This window comes from Centruroides vittatus, unplaced genomic scaffold (genome assembly GCF_030686945.1).
Source record: "Centruroides vittatus isolate TY-2023 unplaced genomic scaffold, ASM3068694v2 contig_1035, whole genome shotgun sequence".
NCBI classification, from domain to species: Eukaryota; Metazoa; Arthropoda; class Arachnida; order Scorpiones; family Buthidae; genus Centruroides; species Centruroides vittatus.
This window is the reverse complement of record NW_027120673.1, coordinates 2,241,626-2,263,218: the sequence shown is the minus strand read 5'-3', so window position 1 is coordinate 2,263,218 and position 21,593 is coordinate 2,241,626. Positions and strand designations below refer to the sequence as shown.

At 30.3% G+C, this 21,593-nt stretch overlaps 2 protein-coding genes across 3 annotated transcripts in view; both read left to right on the top strand.

Moving 5' to 3' along the window:
- LOC136969432 (patched domain-containing protein 3-like) overlaps positions 1 to 21,593 on the top strand; it is a 330,862-nt gene that overhangs the window by 68,676 nt on the left and 240,593 nt on the right. The gene's annotated exons all lie outside the window — the stretch shown is intronic.
- The window catches only part of metro (membrane palmitoylated protein 7-like protein metro), an 82,579-nt gene that overhangs the window by 36,093 nt on the left and 24,893 nt on the right, over positions 1 to 21,593 (top strand). Inside the window, exons 4-8 of one of the 2 annotated variants that reach the window (XM_067263630.1) lie at positions 6,373 to 6,491; positions 10,231 to 10,308; positions 12,346 to 12,423; positions 17,792 to 17,923; positions 19,848 to 19,929. In XM_067263630.1, coding sequence (XP_067119731.1) covers positions 6,373 to 6,491; positions 10,231 to 10,308; positions 12,346 to 12,423; positions 17,792 to 17,923; positions 19,848 to 19,929 — 489 coding nt within the window. The remainder of the gene's footprint in view (positions 1 to 6,372; positions 6,492 to 10,230; positions 10,309 to 12,345; positions 12,424 to 17,791; positions 17,924 to 19,847; positions 19,930 to 21,593) is intronic. The other variant, XM_067263637.1, reaches the window with a different exon arrangement.

Genomic DNA, 21,593 nt, shown 5'->3' with positions numbered 1-21,593 from the left:
AAATACAGTGGGTGATCGGTTAACAAACAAATCAGATAACGAACACTTTTGCGAAAGATTTTTATGTTCAGACAACGAACACCTCACAGAACAAACACAAGAAGAAGCGACATAAAACAATGAATACCAATTGGCCTTCCCTTGTCTTCGGGCAACAATTCGAAACTTTTTGGAGCGCGGGAGACATCGACATTGATGCCCAACCCGGTATATACTGATCAGATAGTATTCCTCCGAACTTTGAAACTGTCTGTCCCTTGTAATTCCAGCCTTTTATTTTTCTGACAGAAACAATTCTTTTATAGTATTTGTGAGTCCGTCGGGTGGGCACTTGTTAAGTTTTGCATCGGTTTTTATTTTTAAAAGGAGAGAGTATAATAGCAAAGGTAAAGAGTGGGCAGAAGATGTCTGATGTTGCTGGGTAGTATGGCTTGAACAGGTCTACAGTAGGCCGCAGTTCAATCTTATCTAAGAAAGATACAGTATAATCAAGAAGATTCAAGCAGCTAAAGGAATAACAAAAATCACATCTGAGAAATAAAGAACATTGAAGAGCTCATAATGGAACCTGAAACGGATCTGATGACAGAAGAATACCAAGAACTCTTGAATGAAGAACACCAAGAAACTTGGTGAGATATGTTTTCTTTTGAAAAAGAGGATTAATGCCAATATCTGCTATTAAAGATCTTTTGATGAAGTGGGAGGATATCAAAACAATGGTCTTAGAATGGCATCCAAATCAGATTGAGGTTAATAGGCTTAGGGATCTCTACAATTACAATGCTATTAATTACTTCTGAAAAATCCTGAAGAAGAGCGAAAAGCAATCGACATTAGACAGATTCTTTAAACCTTACAAACAGAAAAAACATGACTAATAAAAATACAAGACTGTGTGTATATGTATTTTTATTATTACATATAAATAAACATAGTAAGAAAGTAATATTTTTTTTATTTTTTGGGGTCTCCAGAACAAATTAATCAAATTCCCATAAAAACCTATGGTAAATCGATAATAGGTTAACAAACAATTTGGATAGCGAACAAAGTCTTGGAATGGATTGTGTTCATTAACCAATCACCCACTGTATGGGAATGCATTTTGGGTACACAGACTCCCTCTTCAGCCCATTTATGTAATATATCATTAGTGTAATCATCAATATCACAGTTATAGTATTGTCTAAACTTATATCCTCTAAATTTCTATTAATAGTATAAAATTGTGACACAGTCTGTACAACATAATGTAAAAAAAGGTTAATATCGAAGCTTACTTATTTAAACATAAAGATAACTAATAGAAAAATTAAATTGAGTAAAAACCAATATTATGTTTTATGAAGACAACAGTTGTCAGTTCTAACAACAACCATTGATTGTTTTTATTATTGTATTGTACAATTTTAGTTAGTTTTAATTTAGTATTTTATATAATTATATACTGTGTTATTTATATCATCTGTAAACTGTGTTTTGTTACAATATTTTAGATATTTATTGTGTTTACTATTCTATGTTGAATCTTTAAATGGGCTGATGAGGAGTCTGTATTCCCAAAATGCATTCCCATATTAATAAAAGTTGTATTTGAATAATTAAGTTTGATTCCATCTTGTTCTGATATCATAAGACCTTTTCATTTAGACATGATCAGATAAGCTATTTGTTTAAGGTTATTATATGTTTTTTTAAAAATGTATAATTATTAAATGTATGATTATTAAGTAAATATTACATTTCACTATATATTTTATTAAAATTTGTTTTATAATTTTGTACTATATTAAAAAAAATACTTGTTTCTTTGCTGAATTTATTATTAGACGAAATGACAAACATCATTGTATTTGAAATAAAATACATATGTGGTAGAAGTTATGATTTACAGTAATATTGAAGATTTTTTAAATAATTTCTTGTTTATTGTAATAGTTTTCAGAAAGTATAATTTACACATAATTTATTTATTAATTATTTTATTGCTGTAATTATTAAAACAATTAAAACAATACTTTAGGTTTCTTTTTCACAATAAGATACAGTGGTATCTTGTACTTCAAGTTATTCTAATTTTGTATGCTTCAAAGTTTGAACTGCATGCATAGTGAAAAAATGTGCTTAAAGCATAAAATAAGCTTCTTAACAAATAATGCAATTTCAAATTAGCAATAATGTGTTAAAGTTTACAACTGTTGTAATTAAATCACACATCTATGTTAAGTAACTAGACCTGTTAAAAATCTGAAAAAACTTTGTTTAACCCAATAAATATAATATTTACTTATTAACCCTGGCATTCAAGAAGTGTGTGGAAGCAGTGAAGTCTAACAAGTGGAAAAAGAATAAGTGAACAGAAAACGGCGTTAAAGAGTATAATCCCTGCCACAGCATTTCAACCTTCACAATATGTCAATGCAGCCATAGCTTCCCTTATTAGAAGGGCATTCCTAATTTCTTCTACTCAAGCTATTACCAATATTGAGCTTGATTCCATCCGGTCAGCAGTATGTGCAGCAGGCTACGGTATTGCCAAATACAGGGACTCTTCCCTTGCCAAAAGGTCACTCTTCCCCACCACCAGCTTGTGGAACCCAAAGGAATGGACTCTAGTCCAGTCTTCTTTACTATATTGTGGGTGCCTGTCTGCTCATATATCTCGTATCTTCAGACAAAACTCTTTGTATTTACCTATCTCACTGCACCCTACTTTACAGAGACTTTTATGCAATGAGTTGTGCTTTCGCACTTGGAAAAGTCGGGTGTATATTCATTAGAAAATACAACTGGAACACACACCTGCTACATAGGGGCTACCACCAGAATGCTGTCCTCTCAATTAGCAGAACACCAGCATTCTGTGGTGTGGGAAGTTGTGACACTGAATTGTTCAAAATCGTTGTACAGCATAGCCACACCCCACTTTGGGACCGCTCCATTTTACTTGGGAGCTGTGGTGAAAGGCGCTTTCTTTATTTGGGAGTCTCTCTTCACCACCCTATTGGACTCGTACAACTCCTCTACCCTTGAGTTGCCTGAAATTTGGCTTAATTCATATAAATGTATAAATAATAATAACTGACTGCTTGTCTCCACATCTGCATCTCTATGCACATGCACGTAGATAATACATCATTTTAAAAATATTTTCAAAAATTTTATGTTAAAAGTTTGTATTCTGTTCAATTAACATTGTTCCAATTCTGTACTTCAAAAGTTTTGTTCTAAAAGAGTGTTCCATTTCAGTTGCCTGATGACAATATTTATATCAACATCGAAAGCGCTAGCAAAGGAATTAAAAAAAAGCTCTTTAATGCCGTTTTCTGTTGACTTATTCTTTTTCTCTCAAGTAAGTGTGTTAGCATGAATTCCATTCTACGTTTTTAAATAAGAGGAAGATGGTAATATTAATGAGTGAGGTAAAATGGAACTTTTTATGAAGCATGAAAACAGTACAAATGTGGCTGGCACAAGCCTTATTGTAAGGTTTCTTTACTACACAATTGTTTTGGCTCAGCTGATAAATCCTAGCATTAATGTGCTGTTCCAAATGACATAAGTGGAAAATAAGGACAATAACATAAATCTTATATCAATATAATTATTTATTAATTTCAATTGTACACGTACACAGTGTGCACTGGGTTTGCGTATGATATAATTTACTATACAATAACTGTGCTGTGGATTATAGTTTAAATGATAATATTGATGTTGCAGCTGCATAAAAAATAGCTATTGTATATATTCAATACAAATGGTAAATCCTACCAGCTTTCCTTTCCATAGCTCTTTTTATATGGGCTGAATAAAATATACACTAAAACTTGTGTAAACCAGAATTGCATGGTACCAAATATTTTTTCTAAAATTATTTGGCTATTTTCCAGTGATTATAATTTTAATTACTAATTAATTCGTGCTAGAGGGAGGCATTAGGTGCCATCTCGTATTAACTTTAATCATTATAATTTAATTAAATAATTTTAGAATATTCTGGAAGAAAAGAATTTGCCCTGAGTGGGACTTTAACCTGCAACTCTTGCCTGCTATGCAGATGCATTGCCAATTACACTACCAAGACCTCTGGTCCAATCTCCTCTTCCAGGTATATTTAACTATGATATAACCATCGTCGGTCACTTACAGTACCCTCATTCTGTAAATTCTCACACAATGCATTCAGCAGGCCATCACATACTCTGGGCATCGTGTATACAGGGTGTTTCAAAACTATATGTCAGAAATGTAAAGGCAGATAGAGGGGACCTAAATAAGCAGATTTCATAAATGAATGTGGGTCTGGAAATGCAGCATTGAAGTGCTAGCATGTAAGGCAGTATCACAACAGGTAAGTGAAAAGACAAGTCAAGACAATGGAAAGCAACAATTTATTTATCAAGAAGTTTATAATAGCTGTTCGAAAAAGCGACCACCAACAGCAATACAAGATTCACAGCGGCAGCGCATGGATTGGCGTACATTAGTAAAAACATCAGGCATGTCATGTACATTTCCAGCAGCAAGAGACAATCAGGCAACCAGATCTTCTTCAGATGTTATGGAACTATCGTATACCATGCTCTTAATGTGACCTAAAAAGAAGAAATCCAAGCACATCAAATCTGGGAAGTGAGGTGACCAAGGAACAGGTCCACCCCGTCCTATCCAATGCTGGCCGTAGACAGCATCCAGGTGATTCCTGACGATCCTGCTGAAGTGAGCAGCCGCTCCATTTCCTTGCATAGCCCCATACATGAAATGCACGATGCTTAAAATCCATGTGGGGAATGACGATTCAAGCCAGCGATTCACTTTCATTCACCGAACTCAACAGCGCCCTCTCACTGCATTTCCACACCCACATTCATTTACGAAATCTGCTTATTTGGGTCTCCTCTATCTGCCTTTAGATTTCTGACATATAGTTTTGAAACACCCTGTATATATAAACATCTCTCAAAACCTGATTCATAGTATAAAGCCAAACTAACTGCCGTATAAGATTGGGCTTGATGCATCACCTGTTTATTTAAAGAAAATACATTCTATCTATAGTGAGACAAAACAGATATGGACACCATTGCTTTTTGTGTGAGAGAGAGAGAGGTTACATTAAATCATATGTTGTTATAAATACGTGGAGTTAGAAGAGAGCTGCTTATAGACGAGATGACATCTTTTAAGAAGATTTACACACAAGAGTTCTGGGCACACCAGGAACACTTTGAAGACAGGCGTGGAATTATCTATCTGTTACAGCAGTAGAAATTTTTCTAAATTTAAACTGAGGACATGGCCATAGCTGGAGTTGATGATATTCTGTTGTCAAAGGAGATGATACCATGACGATTTTAACTATAGGAGGAACTGGCGATGACTGTCTGAATTGGCCATTCATTCGTTATTTTAGAATGGCAGAATACAGCCAGAAGGTCCGGAGGTCACGGGAAAGTGTTTCTTTCAATGCTGAGAACATGTAAGGATGAACACTTTCCTTATCTGACAATTATCACTGCCAACAACATCATATTGATAAAACTTCCAGTCAAAACCTAATAACCGGTGCAAACGAATTATATTTGCATGGCAAACGTTTTCGGACACTCTACTGTGACCTTCCTCAAGCCTTCATGTCTTTTTAAACGATTTTCGAACAATCAAACTGATATTGATAAAATTTTCCTTTTTTATTTTCCTCATATTGATAAAATTTTCCTTTTTTATTTTCCTCATATTGATAAAATTTTCCTTTTTTATTTTGATTAAACTTTTGTTCATTGAGTCTGGTTCTCACAACATTTTTGTTTTATCATGATTATAGAAAAAAACGTTACAAATAAATTGTTTAAAATTGGTGTTAAGTTATTTTTTATAGTTACCATGCTGAACTAGGTCTAATTGTATATTTTATCTAATAATTTTCAAATAAGAAATACAAATCAATCAATGTTAAAAAGTTTTAATTAAAAAAGAAAAATCATTATATGAGATTAATGATCAGTCAAATAGTAATTTTCCAGTTGAAATATTTTATGAAAGATTTAGTTATTTTGTCAAAATTGGGCTTACATTTACTGTTATTTTGACATAATTCTTATTATTTTTCTGTAATGAGGAAATGTAAAATATCAAATTGGTATAGTGATGTACACTATTCTGACAAAACAAATGCATTTCAAGAAACAAATTGAAATAATTATTGGGTATAAGCTATAGGCAAAGAACTTGATATGTTAACTGATTCTAAAACATAAAAATTGTATTTTATATGTAATTTTAGCCAGCTTATATAATATAAATCAATTGTTGATATTGTAAAAAAATTTTTTATTACATTTATATTTATTTATTTGCATTTTATAGTTGTACAGAGACTATTATCTTCACTTGAACAAGTATGTAATAAAGTAGAAGGTGGGGATGATGAAAGGAGTTTCCTGTATAATCTTCTTCAGAGTAGATCTTTCCAAGCCTTAGTATTTGTAAGTTCATTAATTTTCACAATTTTATTTTGTATACATAATCTATATTAAAAAATTAGTTTTAGTTTGTAATTGTCAGTGTTATAAAGAAAATTTCATTAAAATACTTTAAAATTATTATATTTGATTTTTTTTAATGAAAATCTATTACGATTAAATTTTAAGATGAAATTATATATATATAATTTATATTAATATATAAGAATATATATATTAATTAGATGATTATTTAGACTGTAACCATGACCACAAATAGCTGAAATAATTGCATAAAAATTTTTACAGTCATTTTGAAAGTACATAAATCATATCATATCTGACTTCATATAAATCATTGTAAATAACAGTAGCAGTTAAAAGAATTGCTATGAACAAAAATATAGTCATTGACAAAAGTCTTGGACCAGTAATCTGAAAATAAATTTTTTTATTTTAACTCAATTTACACAATACAATAAAGCATGTGTAAACCAGAATTGCATGGTCTGAAAATTTATTGTTTTGGTTTTTCTTTTGAACAGGCTTCAATATTTTTTTATTTTTGAAATATATGAGATAAATGTTACAGTTGCTTTTATAAAAAAATTACTTAAATAACATTTTATTACAAGGTTTAATTCAAATTGATCCAAAATTATTCTGAATAAAGATGGGAGTAAAATGCAAGACTTGGAAACTATTTGATTTTAAAAATTTCTTGTTCCTGAGAACCTTGTGCTAGGTATTTGAATACTGAAAGGGCTTGGATGTGATCCTTATGAGCTCACATGACAGCAAATGAGCCAATTTTGAGTAACAAGAATAAGTTTTATTCTTAATACTCAGATTTTCCAGCCTCACTAATAGTTTCTTCAGGTTATTGACTGAGCAAAATTATTAATAAGGTCAAATGTGACTGTTTAATTAAGTGTTGCTAGGAAGTAAAGGTGTTGATGTGTGAGTTATTGGCATGTTTTTCCAATTTTGATTTTATATTTGATATTTCTCTTTCATATTTTCTAAATATTGATATATTGCATAGCAGCATAAAATTTTAAGTATGCAAATATAAGTCATTCATTTTGCTTACTAAAATTGTTTATTTTATTATTTGATACATGATGGTAGTTCATTTAGTCACATCATTGATTGGCTTAAAGAATGTTGTGAAATGTCAGTATGTTTGACACCATCCAGTTTTTTTTTCAGAACTGACTAACTTGAAACACATATGTGAGGGTTTTTTGAAAGAAGTATCTGACTATTGCAAAAAGGAGATAGGAGCTTTTGAATTTCTTTGCTAAAACAAGTTACTTACTCAAAAAATTCTGTGTACTTTTCTTACATTGCATTCTTTCCAATGCATAACACATGCAAGTTTGTGGGCTGGTTAACTTTTCCAGAGAGAATAGTGAGAGTTTGGAAAGCGAATGAAAGGTTAATAAATATCAGAGTCCTTTGGAGTGGTTCCAAAGGAATTGTTCTGATTGCAATTCAGCACAGAGGATTTTTGGGAACTGGAAATGGAAGCAACTTTTAGCCACTTCCCTCCAGTGATTTGAAATTGGAAGATTTTTCTATTAGAAGATGGTCTCTTTCTGTATGTTGAGAGAATTTGATTTAATCACTGGGAACGGTTGTTGGGCAGTTGAACTTTTTAGTCTAAGGGCAACGACAAGGATAGACACAACTCTTTCATTTAGAAGTTGAAATGCAACTCTTTCTTATCTGTTCATTTGACTCAGATTTTTTAAAAATTCTCTACTAGATACTGTCCATAAGCCTGTATTGATGGACAGTTGATTTACCTCTCATTTCATTTGTGTTTTCAAATTGACACCAAAATTTTACAGGTCATCTGGGAATCAATCCTTTTCTTACATATCTCTCTGATTATATTTATTGTTTTAATGTAATTAATAGAGTCCAATTACTGACATATTTATATTTTTACAGTTCAAAGTTTTATTTGGTGCAACATACTTCTTTTATCATCATCATAATCATCAAACATTTTGTTTGTCCATACAAATAATCAAAATTTTCAATTATCTTCCAATGCCAATTCTTCAGTGTTGTGACAGAGCCAACCATACAGAGTTAAGAAAGTATTAAAAAGTTTAGTTTCATATTTCATTGACATATATTGATTGGCTTTTGGACATATATTGATCTTAAATATACATATACAGTAGAGCATCGTTTATCCAAATCAATTGGGGACTGGGGTTGTTCAGATAACTTATTTTTTCAGATAACCGATTATGTACGAAAAAATATATTAACCTATCCAATGTTGAAACTTTTCTCCGTTGTGTGTCGCTTTGTGTTGAATTTTCGTCAATTTTAAGCCTAACAAAAATTTTTATAATAATAATCGAGGCTGTTGTATTGTTAAAAATTATTTTTTTATTTTGTACAAACAATAAATATATTGAAAAATATAAAAACAAAAAAATTATACTTTAGAAGTTAATCTAGTATCAAAAACGTTCGATTCAGCACGACACAGTTCGACTGGAAAGCTTTTGGATAACCAATGTTTCGGTTAACCGGCTTTCGGATAAACGACGCTCTACTGTACCTCCTGAAACATATTGTTTAAGTTGAGTTGAAACAGAAATTTGATTTTCAGATTATTAGTGCAAGACTTTTGGCCATCATTGTCACTGTGTATGTAACTAAAGTTATGTATATTGTTCATAGTAATTTCAAACATTTCATAATCTGTGTATTATGTGCTGCAGGAATTACTAAGTGGTTGTTGTTCTCTTTTTGTAGTGGCATGATTTTTATAACTACAAGATTATTAGAATGATATACTGTTTGATGTCTACAATGACAACAAACAACATTAATAGTGCCAACTCATTAGTAGTTATAACTTTGATATTTAAATATATATATATATTACAATGTAAAATTAAACTTAATAAGTACAGTTATACTTCTTTATATCATTCTTAATGTTTTTAAACTGATACAAATAACAGGATAACTAACTTTGATGATAGTCTGATATAACATGATCCTCAACAGTTCCAATGTTCTTTTATATTTATTTAATTTTAGTTTGTCATAATATATATTATGGTTTTTGGAAGTTTTTTTTTTTTGGTTGTATCACTGTAAGGAACATACAATTATTTACTCCTTTTCTACAAAAAAAATACAAATTATTATATTTTTTGTAGAAAAGGAGTAAGTATCTAGAATATTCAGGATACAGGTTTTTACATTCTTATCTGGTAGTGTTACCATAAATTATCTGATTCTGAATTTGTCATATAGACAATGCACTAATTACATGAGACAGAATACATAATTATTGTATTCTGTCTTATAGATTTTGTAGAATTACTAGTTTGTTTACCCATTCATTAAATTCACTATGGAACAAAAAGAGGATCAATGAGGGAATATCCCTTTCTTGTACTTATGGCAATCTTGCTTCATATCCTATATAAACATAAGGGTACAGTTTTGTAAGATTTGTAAACAATAATGCATAAATAATTCCATTTTAATTTATATTTATTGTATTGAATATTTTCTTTCATCAATTGAATTCATTATAGACAGGCAAAGTAGCTTTGATAAAACCATTTTTGATATTAGAAAAATGAAAACATTACAAATTTGTATTGATTGTCTTTATCCACAATTATTATCACAGTCAATATTATTATTTTTATTTGAAAATTTATTATTTATATCTAATTAGTTTTAAAAATATTTTAAATAATTTGTTTGTTTTTAGGTACATAATAAAATTATCAATCAAGATGGCAGGGATATTCAACCTTCTAGTCAAAATGTTATTGGTATTACAGAGGAGGTAAATTTATATTGCTAAAATATATGTTTTTAATAAAATTTTAGCTTTATGTTAAATGTGTATTTTTTTCTTCTTCTTCTTTTCAAAATAAATCTCATTGTTAAAATTTTATAAATCTTAAAACAGTACAGTTTATAAATTCAGATATTTTTGTTGTTTTTTTTATTAAAAGTTTGTTTGACAGTTATTTACACACTTTTTTTAATGTTAAAATAGACTGGTTGTAAATTGCTGATAAACTTACATGAATATATTATCATTGATATATAAGAATTATGAATATGTATTTAAATTGTTAAGAGTGTAATAAAGTTGGAAACAATACAAATTTTAAAAAGTAGAGGTGAGAAATACATTAAGAAATTAATTCTAGGGAATACTAAAAGTTACAAATCCTAAAACAATATGTTTCATATTTTAAATGAAATATTGCACAAAATATAATGTGTTAATATTCTGTCAATTTCATGTCAAACTCACATCATAAAGGTCAAAATAAAATATTGTCATAGAGATCAATGTAAATTGGCAGCAGTAGTAACACTGTTTATGTGTAGCATGTGACCAGCTTGCAGTTGCAGACTTTACATGGCACTCTTTGACCTCAAATATTTAGCCCACAGATTGAATTTCAAAGTTTCAGTTTTGTTACAACATTGGTCTTGTTGAGTTTCTAGAGCTTCATGTTTAGTGGTCACACAGTTGTTTTAAACTTTCATCAAAACAAAACATTTTCTGACTTATAAAGAGCTCCACTCAATAAATACAAGAAATTACAGAAAGTACATCTTAAGACACAACTCACAGACAACACTTGTACAAAATGTGAAATCATGCATGCAACCATATAACACATCACATCCAGTTGCAAGCTTTTAACACAAACAGATTACCTACATTGACATAACCAAATAGCAAATGTAATACATCAAAAAAGCTTGCCCACAAACATAAAATTTACATACTCAAGAATTGTACTATAAATACACACCTCAGATGGACATAGAAAACGAAACTTGCAAAATATATATTAACCGTGTCATAGTCATAGACAAAATAATTCATTACAACAAACCAGACATTACATTCATTGACAAAGAAAAAAAATTACATACATTATGGATATAGCTGTATTGTCTTCTAAATTTTTACATGTGTTTCTTTGTTAGTCACTTTTAATAATTGAGTCATTTTGATAATTGAAATTTTTTCCAGATTCCCTCGGAATATGCATTATTGAGAGTTTACTATATAAGACAGTTAGAACTGAGTAAATAATAGTCATGCCACATGATTCTTTGTTGAAAACCAATCAAAACAGTCTAGTCCTATTTTGTGATAGGACACACCATTCCAGAGAGTTTGCATCACTAGTTTTATGATGTCACTTCTGGTTGTTTGAAATTTCACCACTAGAAACATCAAACAAAGTATCTATTTGACACCCCTGGTGGGGTTTTCGTTTCCTGTGGATTTTGTAAGATGGGCACTTTAAAGCACATGTTTACAGATGGACACTAGATTCCTGGAAAGATCTCTAGTAGTCACCATGCAGCAGCCCTTCACAACAATAACACTTGGCATTCTGCAATGCAAGCAAAGGAGCATATTTTGGCAAACAGCCACTTGTTCCTCAGTAGACAGAGGTAATTTGGAACACTTTTATGAGATATTTATTAACTTGCATAACTGATGTAAGTTAATAAATACCTCATAATTTCTTTTTATGAGATATTTCTGATTTTTCTCTTTATGCCATAAGTGATGTCATAAAACTTTAAGCACAAATATATCAGGAATGGTGTGTCCAATTGAGAAATGGGATTAGACTTTTTTGGTTGTTTTTGACAAAAAACATGTATGATTGTTGTCCACTCAGTTCTGAACTCATTGTATATTATTTTTTCTTTCAAAATTAGTATTCTGAAAAATAGTCTAATTTATTTTATGTTTGAGAGAGTCAATCTGCTATATTTTTTAGATATAAAAAATCTTTTTCAATAATTTCTAAAACATAACTAAAAAATAATTTGACAGGTTTTAGAAGAGATTAGTGATATTCCCAATGATACTGCAAAGGAATTAAAAGAAATATTGAGTGGACCCTATTTCAAAGTAAGTTTGTTTTTTTATTAGTTAATCTTATGTAACAAGTTTAAAAGAAAATTTTTAGAAATATTTGATTACAGAATTTTTTAAAATAATGAATAAATAATTTTAAAAATACTTGAAATAAGTTAGAGGTAGCTAAATTTAAAGGATATTTTTATTACTTGTAATGTAAAACTGAAGTTACCAAATACAATAAGTTACTAAATTATTTTGAATGCCATGTTTTTTGTTAATTTCTATAGTAAACAATAAAATCAAAAATTCAGTTAATGTTAAGACCAACAAAATAAAATGGTTTATATTTAGAATTTATCTTGTAAAGTAGTGATGAGGAATTTAAAACATTTTTAAGGATGTAACTACTTTGTAAGAATTGTATATAGTTCTTGGATTTGTGACATGGTTTTAATGTAATTTCTGTAATGTAATATAAATTCTGATCATGGGAAGTCATGCCAAAGCACTAGAAAACCTTTTGTATTGATTTTTAAATATAAACCGATTTTTATTTTGTTGATCTTATTATATGAAGAGTTATTTTAAATTTATGTCAAATTACAGATCATTATCAAAATATATATTAAAAATATTTAGTTAAATACATATTTTACCAATTAGAAAGAAATAATAATCTTTTCTGGACTAATAAAGTACAGCTAACACAATCAAATTTACATCAATGATATTATGAGCTATGTTAGGAAAAGTGGAAAGTAGTCAATATCACAGCTAATTGATTGGATGTAACATCAAACTAAATTAATATGATTATTGTAGTTATACCATTGATCATCAATCATTGAATCATCATCACTCTATGTCATACCCCTGTATAGAAAAATAGGTGATCCCTTCAATGACTTTCTTATCCAACATACTGGGTTTTTCATGCAATGTCCTTGCACAGTAAAATAGTTATGTTCCTTATTTCAGCTGCAAACTGCAATCTTCAGTCTAAACATTTTTGAATAATTATCATACATATAACAATATCATAATTATTTCATAAAATTTTGAAAGTATAAAATATGCATGTAAATATATAAAATATTTTTAGTGATACATATATCACTTTTTAATTCATTCTTTGTCAATAGAAAACTTGCAAGAGGTCATAGCAAGAAACTATAAGCACTGATTTTTATCATTTGGTAAACAAACTTTCGAGCAATAGTTTGTTGGGCAGAGCAGTAGAGGAAATGTTCATTGGTTTTTTAGAATTGTCATGAGTGATATCACAAAATGTAACATTGAGAGATCATTGAAGGAAAATAGTCATGTGGCTACAGAAATCTCATCTGATATCGTATTAAGAGTGACAGTATTGTGAGAAGCGAGGGTAGACTGTCATCCTCTTTTAACAGCGATGAATTGGTGAGATCTATTCACGTTGTCACTGGATTGCTGTTTCTGTTTATTTATGGGGAAATCATAAAATTTCCCTTATCTATCAAGATTTACGCAAGTTAAGAAATAACGCATCTTAACTTGCAATTTCATGCTTATAGCAATTATGAGAGGGCTTTTCTAATTTCAAGTGGGGGAGCATGATGGATAAGTCAATAGGGTGTTTTTATGCACCAAAATAAGTCCACATGGGATTAAGTTAACAATGAAAATAACAATTTAATGAGCTAACTAAAAGCGTACAATAAACGGATACACCAAAATGTGGACAGGCCAGGCATAGGTAACATAATGTTTGGTACCATGATAAGACTAAGACTAAATTAACGATTAGTTATACTAAATCTAAGTTCAGCCAAGTGATAACGGGGGACTATCTATATAAGTCCACGTAGACCAAGAGAGAGAGTGTACATAATTCTACGTTAGTTGAATGTCTCTGATGAGCCAATGTCTTTGGGTCAAATTGAAGTAAAGTTGGTGTCCAGTGCGGAGTCTTCTATGTGCACAGAGGGTAGCAAACTGACTTTGACTATGACCACTTAGAAAAGATTCACTTAGTATATGACGAGATGGAAGTAGTTTATGTCTGTTGTCATCAAACTTGGCGGGACGAGCTGTAATTTTTGGCTTCTAGAGATGTTCATCTTGAACATCAAGTGTGCTTAGACTTTGACTTAGACTTATATTTTATTAAAACATACCATTGACAGTACATACTGGGTGCCGCATAAACATAACCCAGTTACAGAGCAAGTTACAAAACGAGGAGTTGATACAAATGTAAAAAGAACAATATATAAAAAGGGAATACAAACAAAAGGCATATACATAAATGAACAGAAGAAAGATGCGATACATAACAAAGTGGAATGTTAAGGCATAGTAATCAGATACAATAAAAATTCCACGGCAAGAGTACATAAATGAGCAGAGGTAGAGCACCATAGATAACACAGTGGAATGTTATGGTGTAGTGAACAGATACAGTAAAATTAGCATGGCAAAAGTATAACAACTCATCAAGTGTGCTATTGTTATATGTGTATTTAGTGTGGGAATCTGATCAGGTGACCGTTTGTTTGGTAGCAATGACACATCAAAGGTGTCATAGCTAGCCAATGAAAACTAAATGAAGGTTTGTATTTCCTTCAATTGTTTTAGATTTTCTCCTTAGATGAAAGTTAAGTGTCAACTTTCTCACATAATTGTGATAATTTCACGGATTGATGTGAGGGAGGAAAGGACTTGTTGACAGGTAAGTCAATATTCACTGTTTTCTCATTCCTAACTCTGTGAGAAACGGCTTGTAAAAGGGAAGCATTTTTTTCCATAAAAAGTATAAAAAAACAGCCCCTGGATTCTCACAGTATTGACTAGTGGGAAGCCCACTATTTCCCCAAAATTTTGGTTGTTATTACATACCTGTATATATAGATATACAGGGTGATTCAAGTCACAGAAATTTTAAAAAATTAATAACTCACAAACTATTTACAGCAAGATGATATGGTTTTCACAGAAATACTTAGAAAGAAGTGGGATTTTTTATGTGTAATAAATATTTTAGTACCAAAATAGTTACATTTCTTACCATAGATGGCACAGTAAAAAACTGAAATGATTTGTAAATTTGTTAACGCTGATTCGATATAACGCAGTCTTCTCAAAGCCTTAAAAAAAAAGCTCAAAACTTACGGTGATTTCAATTATCGCTGCATTTCATTTCATTGATTCGTATATAATACGATTATTTACGAACATGAACCAATCAGAAAAAGGTGCACTTTCTTTAAATCTATGTTTGTTTAGTGCGATTTTGGAAAAAAATATAACAACATGGATGCCATAGGCAATATCGGCTTCACTTGGCAAGAACAAGTGACAAATGCACGAACAAAGTGTGGAAGAAGTTATGGCTGAAGGTATTTAAGAATTCTCAACAAGAAGAGCCTATTGCTGTATCGTTAGATTGACCAAAGTCAACCTAATCGATACATCAGGACTAGGAGATGTAGACAAACAGGATATTGAGGAGTTACCACAGGTTTCTGGAGAGAGTCTTACCAATGATGACCTTCAAGAACTGGCAGAACAAGGAATTCATGTAGAACTGGAAAATAGAGATTCTGAAAATGAAAAACCCAAAAAATTTTTCTACATATTTTCTTAGTAAAAGTTTCATAACGATAACCGAAATTGTTGATCAAATTGTAGTGAATGATCCAGATTTTGAAAGGAGTGCAAAAGCAAGATGACGATGTGATCTTCTGCTACCGATATTTGCTTAAGGAAAGAAAAAAGTGACAAATGAAACTTCACGACTTTATTGGAAAAAAAAATCAAGAATTTCAGAAAAGTCAGGACCTTCATCACAAAAAATGAACTTCACATTTCTGTGTGCATATATGTTTATGTGTTATATATTATTATACAAATTAATATAAAAATAACTTAAAATTAAAGTAAAATCTGTTTATTTTTGGACACGTGTTCCCTATTCCTATTTACTCTGTTAAAATTACCTTGTTTAACGCTGTTTTGTTTAGCACTTTGTTGTCTAGGAACGCATCCCCGTGTTAAGCAGGGGTCTTACTATATTTGATATTTCAACAAGATATTCGAACAGTTATAAAAATTTGAATTTCTTTTCACAAAATCGTTTGAGCCTGAACCAAATCAAAATGTTCCAGAGAATTCAAAACATCTGACGATGACCTGTAGATCAGGTTGAAAACGTTGGTAAAACAATAAATATTGGTTCTCAGAGACATAAGGTGTGTGTATCATAGTAAGACAAAAGTGTTGAACATCTCTCTGTATCTCTGGGCTAGCACAGAGCAACTCATAGACCCATTGAGACTATCTTGTTGGAAGAAGAATGCTGCAAGGATAAATGTGATTATGAAGCTACACCAGACTGTAACTTTAGACAAGAATGGTAAAATATGATGGGAAATATGAGAGTTTTCTGTAACACAAATGCAACATTGGCAGTTGTTTATTTTCACTGAGATGAAAGTGTGCTTCATTGTTGTATAATGAGGCATACTTTCATCACAGTGCTGCTATGGTCATCGCATATCTACTTCCTTTCTGGCAAAAAATGGTCAGTGCAATGGTCAATCAGTCAAGCAACTGCTGCTTGTGGCTGGTCATTACATGTAACAGTGCAGTAACTTTCTTAGTATCTTATATATTGTACTATACGATATATCCAACTGTTGAAACACTACATTGTATTATTGAATCTTACAACATTATTTATTAACTATTCAATAACAGCTGTGGTGACATTTTCAACAACTTGCAGAGTGATAGGTTTGTGCCTTAACCTGGGTTGAACTCCCAAACATACAGTTTCTTCAAATTGAGTGATCATTCTCCTAAGAGCTTGTGAAGTCAATGGTCCTTGGCATAAATTTTTGCATCAAAATCCTCATAGTGCAGCTGCATCATTACCATTGTTTTCATAAAACAACTTTATAAGAAATGTAAATTTTGGCAAGGTGATGGCTATTTTAGGATAAGAATGACATTCAAAAGTTGTTGGCTACTTTTATATTCAGAACTTGGCAGCAACATATATGCTTATGCAAAGAAAACTACTTTTTTGTTGCTTGCAGTACCAAAAGTAGTGAGTTTAGGTACTAACTTCTTTACAGGCTTTGGTCTTCTGTGTGTCATGAAATGTTGTTATACCAGATTTGGTTGCATTTAAACCAATAAATTTGAGGGTTTAATTCTAAAATGACCAACTTTAAATTAAAATTTTCTTCCTCCAAATATCTCGCCAGATAGCATTAAACAGCGGTATTTTAATTAGGATCTGGTATATATGATAGTTATAATTGTTGCATAAAATTTAAATAGTCAGTTAAATATGTTGTGATTAAAATTTTAATATTTGTGAGAATAATTAAGGTTTTGCCATTATATCTTTATAAAGATGTGATCATTGCAGGCTTTCATTACTGCTCATGACCAAGTTGCAAGAAAAGAATTTTTACCTATATTACCAGAAGTACCCTATGAAGTGGATGAAGAGGAGGAAACAGTTAAAATTGTACAGTTAGTTAAAAGTAATGAACCATTGGTAAGTGTTAATTAAATACTCCATTGTAAACTAACAAAATGTAATAGTTTGAAATAAGTTACTTTTTACAAATATTTATTTTTATAATGTATCTTTGAATTTTATAAGTGGCTACACCACTAATGGTCAAAAGTAATTATTTTATCCACAGGGATTATCATTAACACTTCATTCATATATATGTTTCAGAAACAAAAAGTCAGAAACGTTTAAAATATTATTTATTTCTAACACTTATTTTGGGTAACCAAAATATTAACACAGAAATGTTTTCATTCCAAATTCTTAGTTAAAAATCTCATGGTTAGAACATAAAGAACTTCTTGTAAATTTAACTCAAGATTGAACTCATGATTACAAAATATTATTTTTAATTCTTTGAAAGTTCTTTGTACATCTGCAAGGGTATGGTGTATCTGACATACTCCTGTGAAATCAGGTTGGGATATATCTGTAAGAGTTGCATATTTAAGTATTTCTCTTATTATTACTTTTTTCATATACCACCAGCTGTTAGGTTAATTTAGACAGAATTGATTATTTCATCAAGCAGTATGTGACAAAGTAGTCTTCTTATATGATAGATAATTTATATATCCAATGTACATATAAACAGGCAGATAAGTGAATTAATATATATATTTTTTTAATGCATGTATTTGTTATTGTTATTATTGAATAATAATATACAAAGATACTACTAGATTGAGTTAACCAAATGTTTTTGTGAAATACCATATTTTCACAATTGTCTGGCATGTCAGTCTATCCAGGGGAGACCATAAAATCAGATATTTCTGTAAGGTAAAAATCGGCATGCTGATTTATCCCAGGGAAATGCTGGCATGACAGTTTGAGTGAGGTTATACATCCCTCTCTAGAGCAGTGTTTCTCAAACTTTTTGGACCGTGACCCCCCTTCTGCACTTAAAAATTTCAAAGGACCCCCGAAGAATAAGTATGTGTCAAAACACATCCCAGAGGGAGGGGGTTAGGCTCGTATTTAAATATTTATATTATTTTTATTATTTATATGTGCAATTTATTTAAGTAAAAATTATTTTATATATTTTTTATTTCTATTATTTCTAAACATAAATCCATAGTAAATTTATAAAATATTTGAAAAAATTGATCTGGCATCAATTTTTCAGCAACCCCCCCCCAAATATTTTTCACGACCCCACTTTGAGAATCACTGCTCTAGAGGATGCATTAAAAAAAAATGAGTTTTTATTTTAAAACTGTAAACTCTCAGCATTACATCAAAACCTACAATTACATGTTTAAATTTTTTCATTTTGTCTTCTTTCTAATGATTAAAGTATTTATGGAATGCTGAAAGTGCTTTTTTAACATTTATTTTATTGTAATTTGATTCAGAAATGCAAAAAGAAACATATTAAATTTCAGAAACCACCAATTAACATCAGCTCTGTGAAATTTGACAGGAAGGTGATTTATTTTTAAGATCAGGGTAGGTTGTCAGTGCAGCCCACACTAATTAATTTACTACTTCTATTAATGTTAATAAGCCATTATTTTATTGTCCTGTAAAGGAAAACTCTCTTTTTGATTTTAAATCAGTCAAATTACAATGATATTATTTTGTTGTGCTTGGAAGAATGTTTTCTTTAAATATTTAATTAACAACTAGTTTTATTAGATCTGATTAATTTTATTTTTTAATCACAGTTTAACTGACATGCTAGTAACTCCTAGTTATGTGCAGCATGCTGGTCAATCTATGAAAATATGGTGTAAAGTTTTATTATAAATAATAAAAAATTTTAAATAACTTAATTCAATAATGTGTTTGTATTGTTTAAGATTGTATTGATTTTCACAAAGTTTGAAGATTGATTTATTGTTTTTATACTTCAGAAATTCTTTAATAACATCATTTGTTAAATTTTTTAATTTAGGGAGCAACAATAAAATACGATGATGCAAGTGGAGCAATAATAATAGCTAGAATTATGCATGGAGGAGCAGCTGATCGAAGTGGTATGTTTAGTTTAATCAACAGTTAGATTAGATTTATTATAATTTCTTTTACAGTTATGTGTTTAAATTTTGAATAAATTTTAATTTAAAAGTTTTTCTATTAAATTAATTCAATACATTATAATTTAATGTCTTGGTAAAGTGATTGCTTATTACTTGATTGCTTGCCGTTCTCTCAATTGGTTGTATGTTTTTTGGAACTTAGCATAAAGTTGCTATTGAGAAAAAATCATACAGGAACACTCCTTTTTATGGAAAAAGTAGATTTATTTTCAAAATTTAAGCAATATTTAAGGCAATGATTGCCTTAAATATCGGGCTAAAAACTGGCTAATTAAATGATTGATATAAAGTAATTTGACATTAGAGGTAGATGTTAGGCATCATCTCTTAATTAAATTAATAATTATAATTTAAATAAATTATTAAATAAATTTGGAACCTTCTGGAATAAAAGAACTGACCTGGAGTGGGACTTGAACCTGCAACCTCCACTTGCCACGTGGTGCACTTGCCAATTACACCACCCAGACCTCAAGCAAGTCCTCACTTCCAGAGGTATATTAATTTAGATATAACTTTACTTGGTTAAATACGGCACTGGCTGGGGACATCTCCAACATCCACAGCCTAAGAATGGCACTCAGCCAACTAATGCATTATCCGGCGAGGTATATTATAATATATAATATAATAACAGCTTAAAACCCGATGCATATAATGAAATAACCAATGATTGCCGATGCGGGTTCAACTCCCGCCCCAAGTCAGTTCTTTTATTCCAGAAGGTTCTAAATTTATTTAAATTATAATTATTAATTTAGTTAAGACATGGTGTCTAATGTCTACCTCTAATGTCAAATTACTTTATATCAATCATTTAATTAGCTAGTTTTTAGCCCGATATTTAAGGCGATCATTGGTTATTTCATTATATGCATTGGGCTTTGAGTTATTATTTATAGGTTTATTTTCTAGGATTCACAACAGATATGCATTTTGGGCTCTATGCTCCTCTTCAGTCCTTGTTTTATTATTAAAAAAATTGACTAATAAAGGTAGTAAAAACATAAAATTTATGTTTTTACTACCTTTATTAGTCAATTTTTTTGTTTTAACCAAAATATTTTTATTTCTACAGTTTTATTTGTTCTACCTCATGGTTTTAATAATTGATTATTCCAGTTGTTACTATAATTATTTTTAGTTTTACCAATTTACATAATAAAATAAGGACTGAAGAGAAGTGTAGAACCCAAAATGCCTATCTGTTGTGAATCATAGAAAATAAATTTACTTTTTCCATCAAAAGGAGTGTTCTTGTATGATTTGTTCTTAATAGCAACTCTAAGCCAAATTCCAAAGAACATATAATTGCTTAATGTTCGATAATTTTCACATGATACTACTTTAAAAGCACTTACTCCTGTTTTCAAAAAGTTTCAGGAATGGTTCAGTCAAATGCAAAATTTGAATTTATCTTCTGTTTCTTTCGTCAGATGGCTAAATTATTTTTTGTAAATTAAAGACACAGTCGATTCAAAAGACCACCATTTTATTACGTGCTTTTAGATTAAAACATTTGGATGGCCTGACCTTTCTTTGTAGGCTACTTGGCCGCCTCTAGTTAAAAAACACAAAATTATCCAATTAAAAACATAAGT